This window comes from Dothidotthia symphoricarpi (genome assembly GCF_010015815.1).
Source record: "Dothidotthia symphoricarpi CBS 119687 unplaced genomic scaffold P153scaffold_4, whole genome shotgun sequence".
Lineage (NCBI taxonomy): Eukaryota > Fungi > Ascomycota > Dothideomycetes > Pleosporales > Dothidotthiaceae > Dothidotthia > Dothidotthia symphoricarpi.
The window spans coordinates 989826-1009360 of NW_022985011.1; the positions used below are offsets into that span (position 1 = coordinate 989826).

Here is a 19535-nt window from a genome sequence, read left to right on the forward strand (position 1 = left end):
AAGCGGCTGTTTGTGTTTCGATGCAAATCCCGAAATCTATCCCCCAGTTAGATACAACTCTGAGATACTGGAAACAAGTACTTCTATCTACTCTATCATCTGCTGGGTTGAGTCTGCCTCGAACAGTATCTGCCCATACTTCACAAACTATGCCTGTTTCAGAATAGCGGATTTGCCAGCTTGGAGCCGCCCACCTGCACATCTAAGCTCAGCCTCGAGCTTTGTTACTCAAGCCTGGTTGGCGATGCATCTTTCACGACACTTTTCTTGTACTAGTCGCTACCGTCCGAGGTATGACCGATCATGCCGTCGAAGATCGCGTATCATACTCGAGCTAAGGTACAGGGACAGCTGCGGGCTGAGATCGAGAAAGTAGCACGAGGCCAAGCAGGCCTAACCCAAAGCGATGATGCACTCGATTGCTCCCAAGCATTCATATGCTATCAAGACGTACAGAACATATGGCTTAGACAGCATAGAACTATCCAAGAGGCGCTTGATTTGGACGATTCAGCTACAAAGGACGTGGAATTGATCGCGGAACAGCTCCTGAGGATTCTCTCCATTTTAGTATACATCGATGCTCGCGACATTCTGGATTCGTTCCGTGAAAGGTTTCTCGATGAAAGTGGGAACCTTACCTGTTCTGATCAGTCATTACCCATGACACAGGCCACCGTACGGCAAAGGGGACTGGGTTGGCATTTCTTCGACGATCAATACCTTTTTGTACCAGTAGGTCGTTGGAAAAGCCTTGTTCAAGCTCTCCCAATTGCTGACCAAAATACTAGGTGGTTCTTCGCGAGTCAAACCAGGTCGTGCAGATCGACAAGTCGCACCGTCTACCCTTCGAATCTATCTCCAGGAAAGTGTCTGCGGGCGCGTATGGCGAAGTAGACAAAATCAGCATATCCCCGTTGTACTTTGAAACCAAGAACTATTCAAATAACAAGGTAACAACTTATCTTCTACACCCGTCGTTACTCTGTTTCTGACTCCGACAGGCGATAGTCGTTGCTTGTAAGAGATTCACCTCTTCAGTGCATGTGTCCCGGATCGACTCGAAAAGAGAGGTGGACAACCTAACGGTTCTCAAGGGCAACATCTCTGATCACCATCACATTCGAGTCCATCTATCAATTCTCTTTCACGGGGATGAGCACCTCATCCTCTTTCCTTGGGCAGATCATAGTGATCTCCACGTGTTCCTTCTTGGGGGCTACACCATGGCAAGAGAGCAAGTCTACGATTTCAACCTACGGTTTCCAAAGGTTACGGATGGAACGTTGATTGCAGACATCTGCACTCAGATGAGAAACATTGCTAGCGCCCTGGAGTGGCTTCATAGAGGTATTGAGCATCCAGAAGCACGTCAAAATCGAATTCACCTTGCGCACATGGACTTGAAGCCCGACAACATTTTGATCGACAGTGACGAAGGGGCGTCGACTGTCGGCAAGTGGGTGTTGACGGACTTTGGCATCTCAACCTTAAAGGAAGGCAACGAGGCGAACATAATGACTATCCGGGACGTCTTCGAGAACTTCACAATCAACACGTCTCCACAGCGCGATGCGGGAGCTTACCAACCACCTGAGGTTCAAGCAATGACGAACCCTGGGAAAGGAATTGCTGGACGAGGTGGCGATATATGGTCGTTTGGGTGCATCTTCGCCGAAACAATTGCCTTCGCACTCAATCGGACGGATGGCGTGAAGAGCTTTCGGAATGACCGCAAAGCAGGACACCGGAACAATTACTTCTACGAAGAAACACAATCGAGTTTTCAGAACCTCACTTCGACAAAAGCGTATCGAGTGCGTCGCGGAGCTGAGCTTTGGTTGCGGAAGTTACCAAGGGATTATTCGTTTCCCAACCGAGCCATAGAGTGTTGCGTAGAAACTCTTTTCGATATTCTCAAGGTCCACAAAAATCAGAGGCCCACAGCAGATGAGTTGCTGAAGATGATGCGGCATGTAGCATACCACGTTACTACTGCCACGCAAGGTCCTCAGACTTTCAATACGTGTCCACTAGAAAGGGATACGATCCTGAACCCTCAACCTCCGCATGCGGGGGAGACTTCTGACCAGCTTCCACCGCGCAACATACCTTCGGTCATACGATCGGATACCATGAAGGAAGAAATACTACTACAGAATCATTTCATTCCCAAAACGGCCGACGCTCAATCAACAGGCGCGTTGTTTGCTCAACCCTTGAACATCAAGCCTACGACGATTCCGTCTCCACATCCATATTTGCACGGCACAACACACCTTGAAACCCGTCGATCTAGTTCATTTGGAGTCGATCCCCCCGTTCAGCAGCAAGCCAGGTTGCAGAACGGCTTTACTGTCGGAAACAAGCTGGAGGAACAAAACCTACTGTTCACAGAAGGTACTTCGGTTTCTAGTCGACGCCTCTCTCGCGAATCAAGAAGGGATCTCCAAGGAGTGTTGATTGATCAGGACAAGAACCGCGAGGTCGGGAAACCAGAAACACTCACCATATCAGATCTTATGAAGTCGAAAATACTTTCTGTTTCTCTATGTCGATCAGGAGATCGCATAGGATATCTTGTGGGGTCGAAGAAATCCAACTACGATGTTCTTGTCTACAGTCTTGACCTGACCAATCGTCGCATGGAACGAGTACAGTCTCCGATACCAAATTCGCTGCCTACAGATATATCATGGCAGTACCTCGTCCTTGCAGAGACTTATATCGTCGTTTGGGGTAATTCTAGAGGTAGGGCCTCGGAAAAATGGGTGAGTACACCAGGTGACAAACTATTGATTTAGTGACTAAGTAACCGTAGGTGTATATGACAGACGGAAACACATTTGACGTATGGAATTCTTCAAAAAAACCATGGCTGGCGAATCTGCTCACAGTAGCAGTCTCGAGGCGCGGCTCCATTGCGCTTGTCTGCTCAAAGCTGATGTTTTACACAATGGCCCCGTACGTACCACGCCCAGTCTGCATCCTCATCTTGCACTCAACTTATATCGTTTCAGCCATTTTCAAGACCCGGATATGCAAAGTGAGATCAAGGCTAGTGACGAACATTCATACACCCACGCTTCCTTCAACGACGATGGAGCTTTACTCTATGCGTGGCAATTTGGTCGACCCGACGATCAACTGTATGTCTGGCGTGTTGCAGACTCTGGCAACCTAGCGAAACCCGCTGATTCGGAAGGGAGCTATTCATCAGTAGGTCTTCCAATTCTGTATCGTCAGTGATACCTGACTTTGTTCGCAGAACCAACGAGGAGATCCAAATGTACTTCTTATTCCCTACAACACTCAGTACGGATGCATTATTCGAGGGGAAGGAGATGTCTTTTTCCCAGCTCAAATCCGTAGCACGCAGCGCGGAAGCAGTTTCAGACTTCCGAAAAGGTCTGTGACTCTCTCCAAAGCGTTGACTGGCTGCGTTTACGGTAATCACTCATTACTGTTCGTCGAGAGAGGGCATTTCCATACGCGCATATGGGAGTGCCGTATCGCTGGTAGCACAACACACGTCATTGACGTAGAAGACCAGAAGCAGATTGTGGAGCTCCGGAGCACCATTGATGAAGGCACGTTGATGAGAATTATCCCTATATCGGGAACAGACAACCTAATGATAGTATTGTGCAAGAACGATGGAAAGGTTATATTGATACCAGTTGTGGCCAGCAACTCAATGGGTCGTTGATCATATGTTGTGATCTATGGAATATAGGGTGTCGAAATCGAATGGTGTGTCCACTGAGAAGTCGACACTTGTGGAAGCAAAAATCATCTTCATCCTCACATATCCCTATGGATGTCTTAAAATGGCGCTCCAGTCTCTATAGAAACAACTTTCCTACTCCAATTGCTACAAGATGACAGGTGAAGAGAGTGAAGGTTGAAACCAAAATTGTGTGTAGCTACTCAGGATGGTTGCGGCTTACGTGGCTTTCTTGGTTGTCGCAATAGTCGACGCGTTTTTAGGGTTCCTTTGCCATGGCCATCGGAACTCCCTTCCCTGGCGCCTCGCATGGAGATACAGGAACAACATGTACGTCCCGCCCGTAATGAGCGTCAGAGGTATCCATGTCAAAACGAATATCCAGAAGTCAGATGAGATCTGCAACCGCTTCGAAGTTGCATCGAAGAGGAAGAAGTTCATGCCGTACAACGTCTGCACAAAGTATCAGCAACTACGATGAAACCTAGATGGCAGACATATTTCAAGATTTGACTTACCGCAGCAAAGCTTCCTGGAAGATAGACAGCAGATACAAAAGTTATAATCTTGACTGTTGCGCTGTCGTCAACTGATTGTTCGCCGAGCTTCTTCAACCCTTCAGTCAAGTCGCGCAGCTCAGTATCAATCTTAGCAGCTTCTAATTGAACTTTTGCTGCTTCCATCTGGTTACGCAAGGTCAACGTATACCCGACCTATATCATATTAGTAGGATATAAGACGTGTCACATTCATTTACCTACCAGATCGATCAGATTCTGCACCCTTCCCTCCAAGACATCAGCGCTTTCAACATAGCCCTTCATCTTTGACACGTGTGTACTCAACTCATCGATCTCACTGAGCAATCGAATAGGCGTTGTTTGGAGGCGGTTGACAAGGTCAAGATTCCCAGAACAGCACGCCCGTGCAAAAATTATGAGATCATTGGTATTGCGCAAGCTTTTAACACAGCGAAAGCTGGTGTTTGGCTCCGCGCGCTCAAGTCTCATGACCATTGCTAAGTCGTTGTCCTCAGCGAAACGATGATCGAGGTGTCTGCAATACCACCGCCAGTTATCAAAATACTGGGAAAACCCCCACGTATGAAAGAGAAAAGGATTGGTGGAAAGCGCTTCTCTCATGAGCGCGTCATGTTGCAACGCGTCTATCTTTCGTCGGATGGCTGGCTCAAGAACGGGGTGCAACAAGATGAATGTATCAGCCTCACCTGTGGAGCCATGGCAGTGGTAGATACCGGAATGTCGAAGAGACCAGGGATCCAGTTTACTTCTTTGATTTTCCTCCACGTAGCGGATCTGGTATGAGAGTTCGCATTCCCCAGATGATTTGATGTGCACAGCTGCATTGTTGCTGCTTCCTTCAGCCTTGTTTGGGTCCTGCCCAAAGGATGCGACTACGTTCGCAAAGTCGTGATGTACATTGTATGTATCAAATATGTATTCTAGCAGCTCGCTAGTTACTTGGAGTGGGGATATTGTTTTTGCGGAGAATATGGAACTACATGAAATATGTCAATGAGAGTCAAGACTCATGATGGTCACGATTACATACATGATGCGGATACTGAACTCATCACCAGGCTTGCAGCGGAGTGCCTCGCGGGCTTTGGTGGACGAGGTGAATGTGGCTGAGGCGAATTGACCTACACAGAATGAGTTTTGCCAATCGACTTAAGAATTCAGATGGAGTCTGACCCGGTGCGATATCTGCGATTTGAATGTTTGCGGCGTCGCTGTCATCATCTAGAAGGACCTTGCACTTTGGAAATGTCCAAGGCCAGGTACGAGGCTGAGAGTTCTGTACTGACATGTTTCAACGATTCGAGGGAATTGCGACAGAGAAAGATGCTCCAAGTCTATGTGTGCTATCTGATCATCATTCTTATTTGAGATCAACTCGGTCAGTGAAAACGATCCTGAAACACTGCGGTCAAAGGCAAAGCCTGTCAGGCTGTCTCGTCGCTGGTCGTGAGCTGTTGTCACCTGTAATCTGAGCCACACGGCGAAGTCCGAATCATGCAATGCAGGCGCAGTCCTCACCACATGCGAAAGTGACCACTTGGTGAATAGTAATCTATTGATAGGCTGTCACTACACCCTCACCGAGATACGCCACCCGGAAAGGAACCCAGGTTGACCAGACGAAAATCGCGAAGCCTCATTGCCTCAGCCCAACTCAATATCCCGCCACTTGACCAGGCTGACCTTTTGCTTGAAGCTCATCAATTAGACGCCTGAAAACAAAAGCTTAGTTTATAACATAGTCATTGTTTTCCGCTGTACTGACAATATGTCTTTCTATTGAGTGTTAGTCCTAGTCTGCAAGTCTATTGGCAAAGCCTTACATCGTTTACTTTCTCAGGAGCCTCAAAAGTCCATCGATCACAATCGTGCTGAGGCGATCAGCTGATTCGTTCCCATGCCGTGTTGGTCTGCACGTACCTCGACCTCGAAGTCAAAGTTCGGGTGGTCCTGTCCATACTTGTCCCTCAAGAAACCCTCTAAATCCTCGCGGAGGGAGATGTAGCGCGTTAGCGCAGGCTCGAGGACATTGAAAACCATGATCAGCGTGACGACTTGTGAAGCGCCTTGGGGGAAAGGTTATACAAAGGTGGCATTCGTCTCGAGCATCTCCCCGCCCTCTATTTATCACTCTGCTGCATCACCGGTAAAGCCTCTTGCGTCCTGGCCCCCGAATTTAGACATGAAGAGGCCGTCTATTGGACCAGCTGCCTATCATATGTGCCTCAATATTGGCATTGCGGCCGCAGAATGCTCAGCCGGCCTCAGCCTGATGGTCCCTCTTCGCCAGTGTCAACCAGGCTCCCACCTTAAAGGCCTTGTGCACCCAGTCATCTGAACAAAAGCAAGACATTTACTACTGTGAAACCAGGAAGCTGATGTTGAAATCTGGCACCATGAATATGACAGACGACGAGCAGCCGAAACTTAAGTGAGTGTTCGCCTGTGGGACGGATCGAGGCCGCTATTACTAATCGGGGTTAGGCAGAATCTGCGGGGATGGATGATCTTCGTACGCGCACACTACTCTCTCACAGCTTGCCCTTCAACTTGTACAAACGGTATTCAGCATTTGACACGAATGGCGCTGATATTGTTGGTCTTGTAGTTCATCGTCATTAGCTCCGTGATAGGATCGGGTATATTCAGTAATGGAGGTGCAGCTATCGAGGTTGCTGGCCCTGGTGGGACGTTGCTTGCTCTTGTGGTCATAGGTATGTATTCCGTTTTTGGCAATGGTGTCTTTACATTGAAACATGATCTGACTATTGTATCAGGCTTAGTCGCTATTTGTGTAGCAGAAGGCCTGAGCGAGCTTACACAGCTGTTCCCTGCCCCAAACGCAATCGTTCAATACGTACAAGCCTTTGTCGACAAAGATCTCGGATGGGTGATCGGTATCGCGTACTGGTAAGAAAAGCCTTTCCTAATCCCTTTCTTGTTTGACAGCTGCTGAGGTATTGAAAAGGTTTACAAATTCGTCCATCTTTGCCGCCCAGAATCTTATGGCTGCAAATCTGGCCGTGTATTGGGGCATTAAAGAAGTATGGCAAATCATAATCTTTTATTGCGTTACACCCGTCCTTATCTTTACTATCAATCTTGTCGGCGTTGATACGTTCGGATGGATTGAAGCTTTTGGAGGCATCCTCAAGATTGCCCTAGTACTTGCGGTTACAATCATCTTGTATGTAATAGCCGGGCAAGGTATGTTACGAAATTGCATCATACAGCTCTTGGCCACTAATGCACCATTCAGAAGGAAACTGGTCTAGCCAGGGCCGTAAGTTTCGATGCTGAGGACAAAAAGTCGGTGTTGCTAACCTTTGTAGCTATCAACGATGGCTTCCAGTACAATCCCGCATTTACCTCGAACAAATATCGTGCAATTTGGTAAGCCAATTCACAAAGAACATATGAACACAGTAACTCAGCCACTGATGTCTCCAGTTATGTTATTCCTATGGTTGCTTTCGGCTTCTTAGGTATTGAGGCCGTCGCGGTCACAGCTTTTGAGGCTCGAGATTCTAAATCGTTGCGTTTACCTTCTCAAAGTATCGCGTACACGACGCTGGTTTTGTATTTTCTGTGTTTATTAGGCCAATGTCTGAATGTTTCGTGGACCTCCGACCGACTACCCCTGATCTACAGCGGTATTGGCGACGGCGACGGCGTAACTAACGCTACAACTTTACAATGGCCATTATCCAGTAGTCTTACTATCATTGCGCTCTGGGACTGGGGCAAGAAAGGACTTGCTGGTTTCATCAATGGTGCTATGATCTTCAGCGTCCTCTCGGCTAGCAACACCTCGCTCTATGTTGCGTCTCGGACACTATATGGCCTCGCCCGAGAAGTTCCTACGACGACCTGGTTGGGGAAGCTACTACACGGCTTTGCTGTTGTCGTCCCCAAGACCGGCGTACCAGCTGGTGCCCTGTTCTTTTCTGCTATAGCCTTCATCTGGCTACCTTTTATGCACTTGCAAGCGGGATATGCTGTGCAATACGTGAGTGTTCCAAAATACGTTCTTCGATGATTGTCTTGCTAATCGTGTTTTCCCAGCTGGTAGAGATCATACAAATATCAGCTAGTGTAAGCATTCTAATTGTTTGGGCAACACTATCCGTAGCGTACCTCCGCTACTACCTATGGTCTGCAGATTCCCTCAGGAGCTGGCCTCTATCGATTTGCTGACCATGGTCAGGTTGAAGAAATGTAGGCAGTGTTTGGTCGGCGAGTATGAGCAATTTTTGCGGAATGGTAATAAGTATGAGCCGTACACTGTCCTCGCCTTCATGCAGCCTATTCCCGCTATCGTCGCAATCGCTGGTTGCCTCGTCATCCTTGGTTTCTGCAGCGCGACATGGTGGGACTTGAAAGCCACTTTCTCCAAGGTAGCAATCGGCTACGCTGCGCCTATCGTTCTGTTCACGATTTTCGTTATCTTCAAAATTGTCAACCGACGCCTGTGGATACGAACAAACGGCGATTTCGCGGAACTCTCAAAGACCCTGGGCCGATTGAAGTGGTACAAGCAAGACGAACGAGAGATGAAGGATAAACGTCAAGATGAAGGTACCAGGGTGTTGTCTCCGCCGTTGATAGGGTCAGACTCAATGGTTGAGGAATATCCCATGTCAAACTTTGCCCCTAGTACCGAGATGCTTGCGCAAAGGCAGGTGTAACATTTCTAATATCAGTTCAGCCTCTACAATATTAGATGATTGGGCGGGTATATAGGGGGAATACTTGTTTTGCCAGTCCGATGTATGCCTGTCGAATATGAACGAATATGAATAAACTAGTCCCTAGGCCTACAAACAGTGTTGACCATCTCCGCTCGTCTCTTCCAAACCTCGTAATTGTTCAGCTGCACATTCAAAGGATTGTGGATGACACAGAGCAAAACTTGGTATCACAGCACTCATCAATAAGTACGAGGGTACGGAAATCAACAAGGTATGGAGTATCAGCCAGCAACAAAACCCAGGCAGCGTACCGAGCAGCGTCCTCTCTTAGACCATGTCCCATGATGACAGTAGGCTCTAGTTTAGCAAATCGCCAGAAGGCCACTCGATGGCATAACAGCACACTGCATCTACGCGTAATTCCTGGTAGAAACATCAACTGCTACATTGGCAACAGCACCAACCATATAAAGAAAGCGTTAGCATCACAAAATATCATGCACTCGTTGACCGCCTCACGAAAGACGGGACTCCGACAGTGAGGTCAACACCAGAATGCCATAAACCTCAAATCTCTCCAGAACATCTCCACATAGATCTAGGTGACGTTACATCCCTCCATCCCCTTACTACCCGCACTCATTTCCCATCCCTCCATCAAGTAAATATGTACCGCCCTCCTCCATTTCGCGCCTATACAACCATCCCCCCCCCTCCCATCCAAAAGAATACACGCCCACAGGACGTCTATAGCGAAACTTCCCGTCCCGTCCGCCAGCTCAGCCGTATCCAAGCAACATACCAGCAGACCAGTAGAGTAGAGCAACTCACCAGCGACTCACCGCTGTTGTATATTTTCCAACTTTTTCTTTTTCTTCCCGTTGCGTAAAAAGTCTCTGTACGTGCACATAAACACAAGTATACAGTCTATACGCAGTACTCCTCTCAATAAATCATCCACTCACCCCTCCCCTTTCCTCCCTACCACCTCAAAATCCCACAATCCCATACCTTACCCATCCTTCCCACCTCCCACCCCCTTCCTCTCTACCACCCCACAACTCCCATATCCAAGCCACACCACACCAAACCAACATACACCCCCTTCCTTACCTCAACCCAACCCAACCCAACCTACTTCCAGACTTGTGCAAAATCACGTGTTCTCACATACCCTCTCTACAACCTCCGCCTCCTCACAAAATCACCCCAACATATCTATTTTTCCAAATACATACTCTCCCAACCCCGCTTCATCCAATACCACCATCACTCTCCCAAAGTCGAGCGAGTCATTCGCTCCAAACGCATACTGCACGACACGACACTACACTACACTACACTGCCTAACGAACCGACTAAACCCCCTAAAACAACCCATGTGGCCGCATAGGAATAAAGTTATCGTATTCGCCTCGTGTGCGCGAACGGACCACATGAGCGTGCATAACGCTTCGTGAACGGAGATCGGCGCAGGGGTGAGGGGGGGGGGATAAAGTTTCGTGCTAGCGTTTATAGACCTGGTTTCTGGGATGGGGTGAAGAGTGTGATGGCTGTGGGCGGGGTGTTGGGTACATGAGGGATGGGTGAAGATGCTATGAGAATTATATTGAATTATGGGGAGTATAGTTGGCGAAACAGTGTGGTTCCATTGGTATTCTCGCTGCGAAGATGTATGTGTCAAAGTAGGTGAAGAAGGTATATGAATATAAATAAGCGTGTACGCAAAGCGAAACGGGGTATCTAAACGAGCAAATAAACGCACAAACAAGACAAGACAAGACAAGTCGTCATCATATGCCCAGTAATAACTGGCGATGCGAACGCGCGAGAGACGGGCGGAAGAACACGCACAACCACCACCTACACCCTCGCCCCCTTCCCAAACATCGACAATCGACTCTTCTTCGCCTTCCCGCCGGGACTCCCCATCATCTCCCACGGCAGGACATCGTTCTTGCGGATGCGACCGCCCAGCCCCAGCCGTTCACGGGGGGAATCGTACCACTGAACCGACAGCTCCGAGGGGGCGATGGACGACGGGGCGATAGAGTACGCATCACTATTACCACGGACGGTTTCGAGGGACTCGTCGCTGGCGAGGGAGAGTTCGTAGAGGGTCGGGAGGCCGGAGGTTTTTGGCATTTTGCGGTAGGGGGATGGGCGGATGGGGTTTAGTGGTGTGGTGGGGGGTGAGTGCATGGGCCGGCTGAAGTTCTGGATTGGGCGTGTGGGGGTGTAGTGGTCGATTTGTGGTGGTTGCTGCTGGGGAAGGGGCGGTTGGGGGGTGAAGAGGAAGTCGTGCGACGAGGGGACGTTGTCGGGTGGTGGGCGGGTGGCGGGTGAGTCTTCTCCAGCGAAGTCTTGGTGTGGTCGGTGGTTCAGTTCGTTGAAGATGGCTTCGGCTGTATCCCTGACTATTGTGTCTGCTGAGTCGATCGATGAGGCCGGAGAGTCGGATCGTGCGTCGAAATATTCGTCTGATGGCCGGCCGACATCCGACTCGAGCTCTGGTTGCACGTGTGGCTGTCCTGCGACTGGGTCTTGTGATGAGTCTTCCTTCAGAGATTTTGGAGGTAGCGCGCCAGAAGCTATAGGTTCATCACCGTCCGGGAGGTACCAGCTGGTCTCAGGGACGATGGTGGTTGCTGGAGCAGGCGGGATGGATGAGTTATCCTGGTGTGCAGAGACACTCGTCACGGAAGTCATAGGCGACGCGATTGAATTCGGAGGATTGCGAGTGCCACCGGCCGACGTAGGAATTGTAGATTCAGAGTTTGACAATGAACCTCGTGAGTTCTGGGATGGTATGCTGCTTCTGTCCTTACTCCATTGACTTGAGCCAGAGTCCCGGTTCTTCACTTTGTCGGGAACGCCATCCCATTTGGAGTTTACTTTGGGAACACTGGCAGGTAGCTTTTGGCCTGACAGGCTAGTAATGGTCGGCGCGGACGTTGGCGTTGCCTTCCCATTCTGTTGGCGTTGTTGCTCAGCGAGCTGTTCAAAAGCCAATTGCGACGGCTCTTTCAAGGAGAGGAAGCCGAGCACCGAGCTCATAAGGCCCGGCTTCTTCTTTGGTCTTGACTTGGACTCATATGAGCTACCCGCGCTGGACGATGTGGAAGCCAGACTGGGTGACGTAGAGCTGGCTGTTTCGGAAGAGGAGCGGATATCGAGCGAGGAAGCGCGTGATGTTGCGGCTGGTAGGGCGCCGGGGGTGTTATATTTTCGAGGTTCCAGATTGCGGATACTCCGAGACGACCACGATGATGACATGCCATGGGCGGGAGGTGGGCTCCGGTATTGCAGCTTGGGCATGCGAGGGAGGGGTTGCCCTGTTATATCTGCCATGGGCCTTGGGCGGAAGATTATGCCCGCTCTGGTTTAGCAAGTGTAGTCCCTGCACGCAATGGAGGCCAGAGTGGGGACTGATTGGCGGGCGATGATCGACCTGCAACGGAAGTGGGGAGCTGAGGGTGAGGGTTAGCTGCACAAGGCCGACGCTATTGAACGTCTGGGACGGCAGCAGCTGAAGTAGGTATCAGACCATGTTGGTAGTGTTCCCTATCGCGCACGTGCTGCTAGAAAAGACAAGTAGGGAATTGCAAGAGCAGACAATCATGGACATTTGTGCAAATCAAACAGTAGTCAAACAGGCCAACACGCCGCTTGTTCCTGGTGCAGCCCCACATCGGCTAGCCAGTGCAGGTCGTCAGTCGCCAAACTGGACCGGTCAGTAAATAATCAGGGCATTTGCTAAATAGCAACCAGTCAGTCAGTCTATTTCACTTTTTGCCGCATATCTCCTCGGCCCGTAGTCCGTACGCCAAACAGGGATCCCGACAGCATGGGCAAACCTGCACTTTTGTTTTTCGCGGCTCCACAACCGCCAACGTCGCAGGAACGGTGGGGCGTCGTTGCTGCGTAGAACAATCCTCGACGCCTTCTCCCGCTACCTACCGTCCCTGCCTGAACCACGGTTTGGCCAAACAAGCAAAACGTGGCAGAACGCCCGCGCGAAGGAAGACGTTAGCACTACCTTGATTGCGCGTCATCTGCGGCAGATCCCTCTTCGACGTCAGTATAGGGGGCCCCCCACTCAGACCTCGCTGCGGCCTGCCCACGTCTCGTTTGCCTCCCGGCCTTGTGGGGTCGTCGGCGATTACTGAGCACTAGGGAAACTGCCCGGCAACTCTCAGGGCCATGCGCCTGGAGACGTCAGTCCACGTCGCCGCCATGCCCGCCCTCGTGGTCGACACGTCCAGCACCGCCTCGTCAACCGGCGCGCGCTCGCCAGACCGCCCGCCCGTGTCGCCCATCACGCCCACGACGACAGCAGCCCAGCTCGCACCGCTCCCGCGCGCCGACCGCGACCACGATGAGCAAGCACGCCCCGCGCCCCCGCCGCCCGCAACCTTCATCAAGCAGCCCTCGTCGATCGCCATCTCCGAGTCCTCAAACCCCGACGCCATCGCCCTGCGCTCCGCGATATCACTCCTCCAACTCCAGCGCGAAAAAAGCAAGCGCGACCTCCAAGCGCTCGAGGACCTGAAAGCCGCCGCCGTGTCGGACCCGCACAGCTTCGTGCGCTCACTACAAGAGCAGCGCTCACAAGTACAAACACATACCGACATCCTGACCCCCACGCTATCCGACCTCGACCACGAACAACGCCGCAAAGACTCCGCCAGCATGGACGCGCCCCCGCCCCGCGCAGCGTTCCCCGCCATCCCCCAACCCCAGAACATCGTCCGCTGTCCGCCCGTAAATTGGGCGAAATACCACGTCGTAGGCGAGCCGCTGGACAGGATGCACGACGAGCAGCGCAAGTGGCCCGGCGCGCCTGAACCGCCGAAACTGCAGTCTGGTATGAGAGCCCCGCCGCATGCGGTTGCGGCGCCGTATTCGCCGTTTGTGGATGGCGTTGGGCAGGGCGCGGGGTTGCCGGCGCCAGTGTCGGTCAAGGGGGTGAAGAAGTCGCCGGCGCGGCCGTGAGGGGGGGTTACATGTTACTCGAGGAGTGTGTGTTGAGGTTTACTCGAGAGCGTGGCATGGGCGCTGGCTGCTTGCACGCATGCATCTCTGAAGAAGAAAGACAGTATATAGGTTCCCTTACGATAGACGATGTTTGACGAATAGACGACAACACACATAGGCATAAACTTAAGAATAGGCAAGAAGCAAAGTATCTTCATAGTAGATCTGCGACTTTTTTTTGGTTCCCTTGACTTAACTTGACTTGACCTGTCTTGACTCATCTTATTCACCACATCCCAAGTCAACCCAACGGTAGAAAACAGAAGCTTGTATAAAAAAGATGGTTCAGTCATAAACGGGTATCTAGATTCCCCTCCACTATTCCCCTCCCCGGAATGCCTCGTGTGATATTGTGTTCCACCATATGAACATCATGCGCCATGCCAATCCCTCGTCATCCGAGTGATGGCCACAGACGCGACCAGCAGTGTCGTGCTGAACGAGCCACTTCATAGCCTGCGCAAATTGACCTGGCCTGGCTTTACTCTCAAAAAAAAAAAGATCCGTCTCCCCCATCCATCCATCCATCCATCCATCCAGCGCGAAAGAAGGCCAAGTACTCAGCATCGAATAGAAACTAACTGACAATCCACTTTCATCGCTGCGCGATGATTTCTAATAAAGCCCGGTATCAGTCGTCGAGGAAATAGAGTTGAAGAGGAATAAAGCTTGCGCACCTGTGAGGAACTCTTCACTGTTGCACAAGAAACACATTAGCCCTTGTCCACTCCTTCCCCCTCCCCATATCCCCTCTCCCAAAACAGCGAAAAAGGAGTCAGAAAACTTACAAACTCAACGTAATATACCCATCCCGATCCTCATCATACTTCTTAAACACATCCGTCATCCGCTTCAAACTAATACAAGCCTGAACGAACAAATCGAAGCTCATCGCATTCTGCCCGCTGCGATCATACGTGCGATACAGCAAGCTAACAAACTGGTTCGAGAGGCGGTACCCAAACGCGACAAGCGCCTCGTTGAATTCGCCGAATGAGATGCTGCCGGAGTGGTCGGCGTCGAAGCGATCGAACAGGCCGCGCCAGGCGGAGAGGAAGCCCCATAGGCCACTGCGCGGGGGTGGTGGTGAGCGGCATTAGTACGGCGGGGGAGGGGGGGAGGACGCACCAGAATTCGTCGAAGCTGACGGAGCCGGAGCGGTCGGTGTCGAACATGCGGATCATCATGCGGACGGTGTGGGGGTCGAAGGGGGACCAGTCGCCGTTTACGAGGGCGGTGCGGAGCTCGGCTTCGGTGAGGGCGCCGCTTCCTTTGCAGAAAAACTATGTTCAGCAAGTCTTCACATGTATATAAAGAGGGCGGAACATACTGTCCTTGTCCACGGCGCCGAACAGCCTCCACAGCGCCTCGCGATCATTCCCGTCTCTGGGCGGCGCAGGCGTAGGCGGCGGCCTGGCGTGGGCGGCAATGGGCGGTCGTCCATGGTAGCCTTGCGGCGGCGATCCGTGGCCGTAGTTTGCAGGCGGGGGGGAGCCGACGCCGTGTCTGGTGTCCTGGCGCGCGTCGTAGCGGGGCGTGTTGGAGCGGCCGTCGTACGTGTTTGAGCTGGTGAATGCGCCGGGCGGGGGTCTTTGCTCGTAGGAAGATGGACGCCCGCCGTAGCGCTCCTCTGGGCGGTAGTCGACGCGCGAGTTGGGGACCGTGGGCGGCGGCTTGTTGTAGTCCGGACGCGCGGAGCTGGTGCGCGGGGGGCGCGCGGCGGGGTGGCCTTGCGAGAGCATTGCGGCGGCCTTGTGTGCGTCAGTCGTGGACTTTGTACGTATATAGAGGCTGTTGTCACACACCTGCTCAGGCTCCGCGTGCGCGGGTAACCTATCCGGATTGAAGCCTTTGTTGTATGCCATGGCGGGGGTTGGTATTCACTCGACTCGACTTCAGTGCGATAATGCAGTGCAGTGCAAGTTCAGAAGATGGGGGAAATGCACAAGCTGACTGATATACGCGACAAGTCAGCACGCCCAGCCGCGTGAGATGGACGGGTAGCGAGTCCGACTTATGGCAGCCCAATCCAATCCAATTCACCAGCCAGGCCCTGCGGCTGAGGATGAATGACCCTGTCCCTGAACCCTGGCGGAGCGGGGCGGTGCTTGGCCCCGATGACGATGTTAGGATGCAACTCTCGTTCGCAACGGGAACACCAACCAATCGACAATTCGACCAGTTTGGACGTGTGGGGCGCCGACGCAGACCATGACTCTACGACGATGCATCATGTAGCGTCTTCGGCATATCGCAAGGCAGAGAGCTGCAATGCGAACTGCGGTCATGCAGTCAGTCGTGGAGGCGCAGAGACGCCGTGCAGCATCGTGAACAAACCATGCATCTCCACTGCGCACAGGGTGTTTACAGAGCGCAAGGAAAGACGAGGAGAACTTCAACGAAGACCGAGTATGGCAGACATAATCTCATTACAATATCTCTACCTTCAACACTACACCCACGTCCTGTCTTGCCATGCCCTTCCCCGACAAAGCCCCCTATCATTACCACAACCTCCCCTCTCCCAAAGCCACCGAAATGCCAGCCATGATCCATACTCATCAAATTGTATAAGAAAGCTCAAGGCACACACAGCCAGAAAAAGAAAACAAAAAGACACACACGTACAAAAGATTTCATCCCGGGGTATCCAACAACGCCCTTGCACCACCACCACCAACCACCACAACAGCAAACAAGCATGTAAATCCGAGAGAAAGTATAAAGAAAAGATAGAACCCATAGTTGTACAACCCCCCCAACAACAACAAGTAGCTTTTACACAATAAAAGAAACGTATAACGAAAAAAAAACCATCAAGTCTTGATCCTCTTCTGCCCCCCTGCATCAGACCCCTCCTCCTCAGACGTCTTCCGCTTGCGCTCCTTCTCGCGCTCCGCCGAGTCATCGCGCGCGAAGCTCGGCCCGTTGGCCACAACCGGCGTCTGGAAGTTCAGCGGGCTGGGCAGCATGTTGGAGTCGCGGCCAAAACCCCATTCGGGGTAGAAGCTCGACGGTGAGGGGAGGAGGCCGTTTTCGACAAAGCGGCTGGGCAGGGCGGAGATGGGCGTTTCCATGTTGTCGCGGTTGCTGAACGAGGTGCTGTCACGGTTGCTGTATGGATTGGCGTCGCGGTTGTTGTTGTACGGATTGCTGTCGCGGCTGTTGTACGAGTTGCTATTCGATGGCGGTTGTGGACGGGCGAATGGGTTGGGCGGTCCAGTGGCGCCGGCGCTGAGTAGGGAGTTCGCGCTTGGAGACGGGGGCGGTAGGACGACGCCTGAAGAGTGCGAGGCATCAGTGCTGGCGCGTGCAGGCGTAGCACCCGTCGTGGAGTCCTTGGGCGACGAGTCGGCAGTGGCGCTACCCGCGTCCGAATGTTCGCTGGGGATCTGTACTCGCAGTCTTGGCTTGTTCTTGTCCACCTGTATGCTGTTTGCGCGTGGCGGCAGAGGAATGGCAGGGATGGAAGACGTGGATAGCGTTCGTTGTGGTGGTTGGTGAGTGCCCAGATGTGAATTTGGCGGCGGGGGAGGGGAGTTCCCGTTTGGCTGTAGTCTTGACATAAGGGCGACGTCGATCGAATGTGAGCGGTTCTCCTGCTTGATCGTCGGGGCCTCACTGCGCGGCATCATGGTGCTGTTGCCCCAATGCGCCGCGAGCATGGACTGGCTGTCATCGATTGGGGTGAAGATGCTGTGCTTGGCCGACGCATGCAGAGGCCTTGGTTGCGGTAGCGGGGGGCTTTGGAAGCTGTTCTGGTTCTGCGGTGGCGGCGAGGGTGCTGTGATGATAGGCTGCATCGGTGCGCTTAGTGGGGGCTGGGACAGAGGCTGTGGGGGAGGCGGCTGCTGCATTTGCTGCTGTTGTTGCTGCTGCTGCTGCTGCTGCTGCTGCTGCTGGATGACGGGCGGCATTGACTGTCTGCGCTGCTCCTGCTGCATGAACTGCTGCACCTGCGGGTGTGTGGGCATGGGGTGTGTGTACTGGAACTGCGGGGCGGGCGGTGCCTGCGGGGGCTTGGGCGCCATCTGCTGGACGACGGCCTGGGGGTTGTAGAAGGGCGGGTTGGGCATGTAGGCGTAGGTGGGCTGCTGCGGCGGGGCCTGCGAGGGGTACGGCTGGGGCGGCGCGAGGTTCGAGCTGGGGCGGCGGATGTGGGCGCGCGAGTTGGGGCGCGACAGATGGCCCGGCTGCGGCGAGGGGCCTCTGTTGTTGTGGTGGTAGGGCGGCATGGGCGGAGAGGCAGACGGCGTGGCCTGGCGCATGTGCTGGAAGGCCTGCGAGTGCTGCAGATGGGTCGACATGATGGCGTGGTCGGGCGGCGTGTGCGAGTCGCGCGGCACGGCGCCCTCGTCGTCGTCGTCGTCCTCATCGCCGCCGCCCTTGCCCATGAAGTCCTCGGGGCCCTTGTGTTCGTGTGCGCCGCCATACTGCGTCACCTGTCAGCGCGCCCGTTAGCGCAGCTCATACACGCAGCAGCAGAGGAGGCCTACATATTGGTAGCGGCCAATCGTCTCGTTGATGTCGCCCGATGAAAACTCGTACAGCTTCTTGTTGTTGCCGAAGATGATGACGGCCACGTCGACGGAGCAGAGGACGGATAACTCATGCGCCTTCTTGAACAGTCCACCTTTGCGCTTCAGAAACGTGCTGCCCAGTCAGTCAGCATTGTATTGTATCGTATTGAAAGGCGCGGCACGGCGCGTAGAGAAACATACACGGAGCGGTTGCGGTCGTCTTTGATGGCCTTGATCTCGATCTTGCGGCGGCCCATGGTGAATATGCACTCTCAGACGGCGAGGCGCATGGAGCGGCGGGGGAACAGAGGCGCCGTGAATAAGGCCAGGCCGGTATCGACGACGACGGCGACAACAACAATAAGCCACGAGCACGGCAAAGCCTCGCTTCAGCTAGGCCTTCAGGAGGCGATCAACAGACGGCAAAAGTCGGCGCGACTCTGTCAACTTCTTCCGCAGCCCGTGGACTATATGGACGCGGCGCGCGACGTGAGTATGCGCAGCAATCTTTCCCGAATCCTGAGGCTCTGAAAGTCAAGGTGCTAGAGAAAGCCATCAGGGAAGCGGGCGGGCGCTCCTAATAATAGAATCCGGCGTCCGCAAAGCCTGGGCCACCGACCTTCGCCTAACTGGCCCCTTCTGCCACTTTTTGCGGTGTTTGACAGTCTCACGCGTCTGCCATTGGTCTGGCGAGCGTGTGGGCCTGCCATCAGAGTCCGGTAATAGGCCCCACTCGGGCTAGCTGCCATGTGTGACGCCTAGCTGGGCTATTTTAAGGACATATCAGGGCTGTCACAGCTATCACGAACCCTTTGTGAACTCCCACTGCGCAATTGTGACAGTCGTACAGCACCAAGGGCGTCTATCTCGAGTCCAGTCTGACCTGCACTATGGAGGGCATTTGAGTGAACAAACAGACCTCGACGTTGTTTGCTCGCACCCCCACCCTCGAGCAGACAAGCAGCGCACCAACCTCCAAGAATGAGGGGAAGCCTGCCAGTGTAGCCTCACATACCGC

At 52.8% G+C, this 19535-nt stretch overlaps 8 protein-coding genes across 8 annotated transcripts; 3 read left to right on the forward strand and 5 right to left on the reverse strand.

The window, feature by feature from the left end:
• The first annotated feature begins 171 nt into the window (after positions 1–171).
• Positions 172–3864, forward strand: P153DRAFT_393784 (kinase-like protein). The gene is made up of 7 exons (XM_033671265.1): positions 172–735; positions 792–953; positions 1005–2771; positions 2822–2851; positions 2903–2964; positions 3021–3219; positions 3269–3864. The coding sequence occupies exons 1-7, from the start codon at positions 304–306 to the stop codon at positions 3707–3709; spliced, it is 3093 nt and encodes a 1030-aa protein (XP_033527221.1). The 5' UTR covers positions 172–303; the 3' UTR covers positions 3710–3864.
• Positions 3655–5673, reverse strand: P153DRAFT_420745 (uncharacterized protein). Its single transcript, XM_033672262.1, has 5 exons — positions 5443–5673; positions 5300–5390; positions 4489–5245; positions 4246–4440; positions 3655–4180 (listed from the first exon to the last, which is right to left on the reverse strand). Exons 1-5 carry the CDS (start codon positions 5555–5557, stop codon positions 3947–3949), a joined length of 1392 nt encoding a protein of 463 aa, XP_033527222.1. The 5' UTR covers positions 5558–5673; the 3' UTR covers positions 3655–3946.
• Positions 5674–5807: 134 nt separating this feature from the next.
• P153DRAFT_393786 (uncharacterized protein) lies at positions 5808–6357 on the reverse strand. Its single transcript, XM_033671266.1, has 4 exons — positions 6190–6357; positions 6093–6140; positions 6035–6045; positions 5808–5981 (listed from the first exon to the last, which is right to left on the reverse strand). Exons 1-4 carry the CDS (start codon positions 6307–6309, stop codon positions 5924–5926), a joined length of 237 nt encoding a protein of 78 aa, XP_033527223.1. The 5' UTR covers positions 6310–6357; the 3' UTR covers positions 5808–5923.
• Positions 6358–6803: 446 nt separating this feature from the next.
• Positions 6804–9103, forward strand: P153DRAFT_309538 (uncharacterized protein). The gene is made up of 8 exons (XM_033664745.1): positions 6804–6983; positions 7047–7179; positions 7238–7476; positions 7529–7552; positions 7602–7662; positions 7720–8278; positions 8335–8423; positions 8477–9103. The coding sequence occupies exons 3-8, from the start codon at positions 7275–7277 to the stop codon at positions 8955–8957; spliced, it is 1416 nt and encodes a 471-aa protein (XP_033527224.1). The 5' UTR covers positions 6804–6983; positions 7047–7179; positions 7238–7274; the 3' UTR covers positions 8958–9103.
• A 1475-nt stretch (positions 9104–10578) lies between these two features.
• P153DRAFT_364101 (uncharacterized protein) lies at positions 10579–12409 on the reverse strand. Its single transcript, XM_033667516.1, has one exon. The coding sequence runs from the start codon at positions 12309–12311 to the stop codon at positions 10824–10826; it is 1488 nt and encodes a 495-aa protein (XP_033527225.1). The 5' UTR covers positions 12312–12409; the 3' UTR covers positions 10579–10823.
• A 347-nt stretch (positions 12410–12756) lies between these two features.
• P153DRAFT_364102 (uncharacterized protein) lies at positions 12757–14167 on the forward strand. Its single transcript, XM_033667517.1, has one exon. It carries the CDS (start codon positions 13197–13199, stop codon positions 13953–13955), a length of 759 nt encoding a protein of 252 aa, XP_033527226.1. The 5' UTR covers positions 12757–13196; the 3' UTR covers positions 13956–14167.
• Positions 14168–14514: 347 nt separating this feature from the next.
• P153DRAFT_428871 (peflin) lies at positions 14515–16080 on the reverse strand. The gene is made up of 5 exons (XM_033672739.1): positions 15803–16080; positions 15328–15748; positions 15126–15267; positions 14786–15067; positions 14515–14691 (listed from the first exon to the last, which is right to left on the reverse strand). Exons 1-5 carry the CDS (start codon positions 15860–15862, stop codon positions 14613–14615), a joined length of 984 nt encoding a protein of 327 aa, XP_033527227.1. The 5' UTR covers positions 15863–16080; the 3' UTR covers positions 14515–14612.
• Positions 16081–16442: 362 nt separating this feature from the next.
• On the reverse strand, positions 16443–19053 carry P153DRAFT_364105 (uncharacterized protein). Its single transcript, XM_033667518.1, has 3 exons — positions 18719–19053; positions 18494–18650; positions 16443–18430 (listed from the first exon to the last, which is right to left on the reverse strand). The coding sequence occupies exons 1-3, from the start codon at positions 18772–18774 to the stop codon at positions 16814–16816; spliced, it is 1830 nt and encodes a 609-aa protein (XP_033527228.1). The 5' UTR covers positions 18775–19053; the 3' UTR covers positions 16443–16813.
• Between the last annotated feature and the right edge of the window lie 482 nt (positions 19054–19535).

What these genes read in the sequence shown, in the direction of transcription:
- P153DRAFT_393784 (XM_033671265.1), top strand. Translation starts at nt 304, where the DNA reads ATGCCGTCGAAGATCGCGTATCATACTCGAGCTAAGGTACAGGGACAG. An exon ending in ATCAATACCTTTTTGTACCA is followed by an intron (nt 736 to 791) that starts GTAGGTCGTTGG and finishes CCAAAATACTAG; the next exon opens with GTGGTTCTTCGCGAGTCAAA. An exon ending in GTAGGGCCTCGGAAAAATGG is followed by an intron (nt 2,772 to 2,821) that starts GTGAGTACACCA and finishes AAGTAACCGTAG; the next exon opens with GTGTATATGACAGACGGAAA.
- P153DRAFT_420745 (XM_033672262.1), bottom strand. Translation starts at nt 5,557, where the DNA reads ATGTCAGTACAGAACTCTCAGCCTCGTACCTGGCCTTGGACATTTCCA. An exon ending in AATCGCAGATATCGCACCGG is followed by an intron (nt 5,391 to 5,442) that starts GTCAGACTCCAT and finishes CATTCTGTGTAG; the next exon opens with GTCAATTCGCCTCAGCCACA. An exon ending in TTCCAGGAAGCTTTGCTGCG is followed by an intron (nt 4,181 to 4,245) that starts GTAAGTCAAATC and finishes TACTTTGTGCAG; the next exon opens with ACGTTGTACGGCATGAACTT.
- P153DRAFT_393786 (XM_033671266.1), bottom strand. Translation starts at nt 6,309, where the DNA reads ATGGTTTTCAATGTCCTCGAGCCTGCGCTAACGCGCTACATCTCCCTC. An exon ending in ACTTTGACTTCGAGGTCGAG is followed by an intron (nt 6,141 to 6,189) that starts GTACGTGCAGAC and finishes TGATCGCCTCAG; the next exon opens with CACGATTGTGATCGATGGAC.
- P153DRAFT_309538 (XM_033664745.1), top strand. Translation starts at nt 7,275, where the DNA reads ATGGCTGCAAATCTGGCCGTGTATTGGGGCATTAAAGAAGTATGGCAA. An exon ending in GTATGTAATAGCCGGGCAAG is followed by an intron (nt 7,477 to 7,528) that starts GTATGTTACGAA and finishes TGCACCATTCAG; the next exon opens with AAGGAAACTGGTCTAGCCAG. An exon ending in AACAAATATCGTGCAATTTG is followed by an intron (nt 7,663 to 7,719) that starts GTAAGCCAATTC and finishes TGATGTCTCCAG; the next exon opens with TTATGTTATTCCTATGGTTG.
- P153DRAFT_364101 (XM_033667516.1), bottom strand. Translation starts at nt 12,311, where the DNA reads ATGGCAGATATAACAGGGCAACCCCTCCCTCGCATGCCCAAGCTGCAA.
- P153DRAFT_364102 (XM_033667517.1), top strand. Translation starts at nt 13,197, where the DNA reads ATGCCCGCCCTCGTGGTCGACACGTCCAGCACCGCCTCGTCAACCGGC.
- P153DRAFT_428871 (XM_033672739.1), bottom strand. Translation starts at nt 15,862, where the DNA reads ATGGCATACAACAAAGGCTTCAATCCGGATAGGTTACCCGCGCACGCG. An exon ending in CGGCGCCGTGGACAAGGACA is followed by an intron (nt 15,268 to 15,327) that starts GTATGTTCCGCC and finishes TTTTCTGCAAAG; the next exon opens with GAAGCGGCGCCCTCACCGAA. An exon ending in GTCAGCTTCGACGAATTCTG is followed by an intron (nt 15,068 to 15,125) that starts GTGCGTCCTCCC and finishes ACCCCCGCGCAG; the next exon opens with TGGCCTATGGGGCTTCCTCT.
- P153DRAFT_364105 (XM_033667518.1), bottom strand. Translation starts at nt 18,774, where the DNA reads ATGGGCCGCCGCAAGATCGAGATCAAGGCCATCAAAGACGACCGCAAC. An exon ending in GACGACCGCAACCGCTCCGT is followed by an intron (nt 18,651 to 18,718) that starts GTATGTTTCTCT and finishes CTGACTGGGCAG; the next exon opens with CACGTTTCTGAAGCGCAAAG. An exon ending in CGATTGGCCGCTACCAATAT is followed by an intron (nt 18,431 to 18,493) that starts GTAGGCCTCCTC and finishes CAGGTGACGCAG; the next exon opens with TATGGCGGCGCACACGAACA.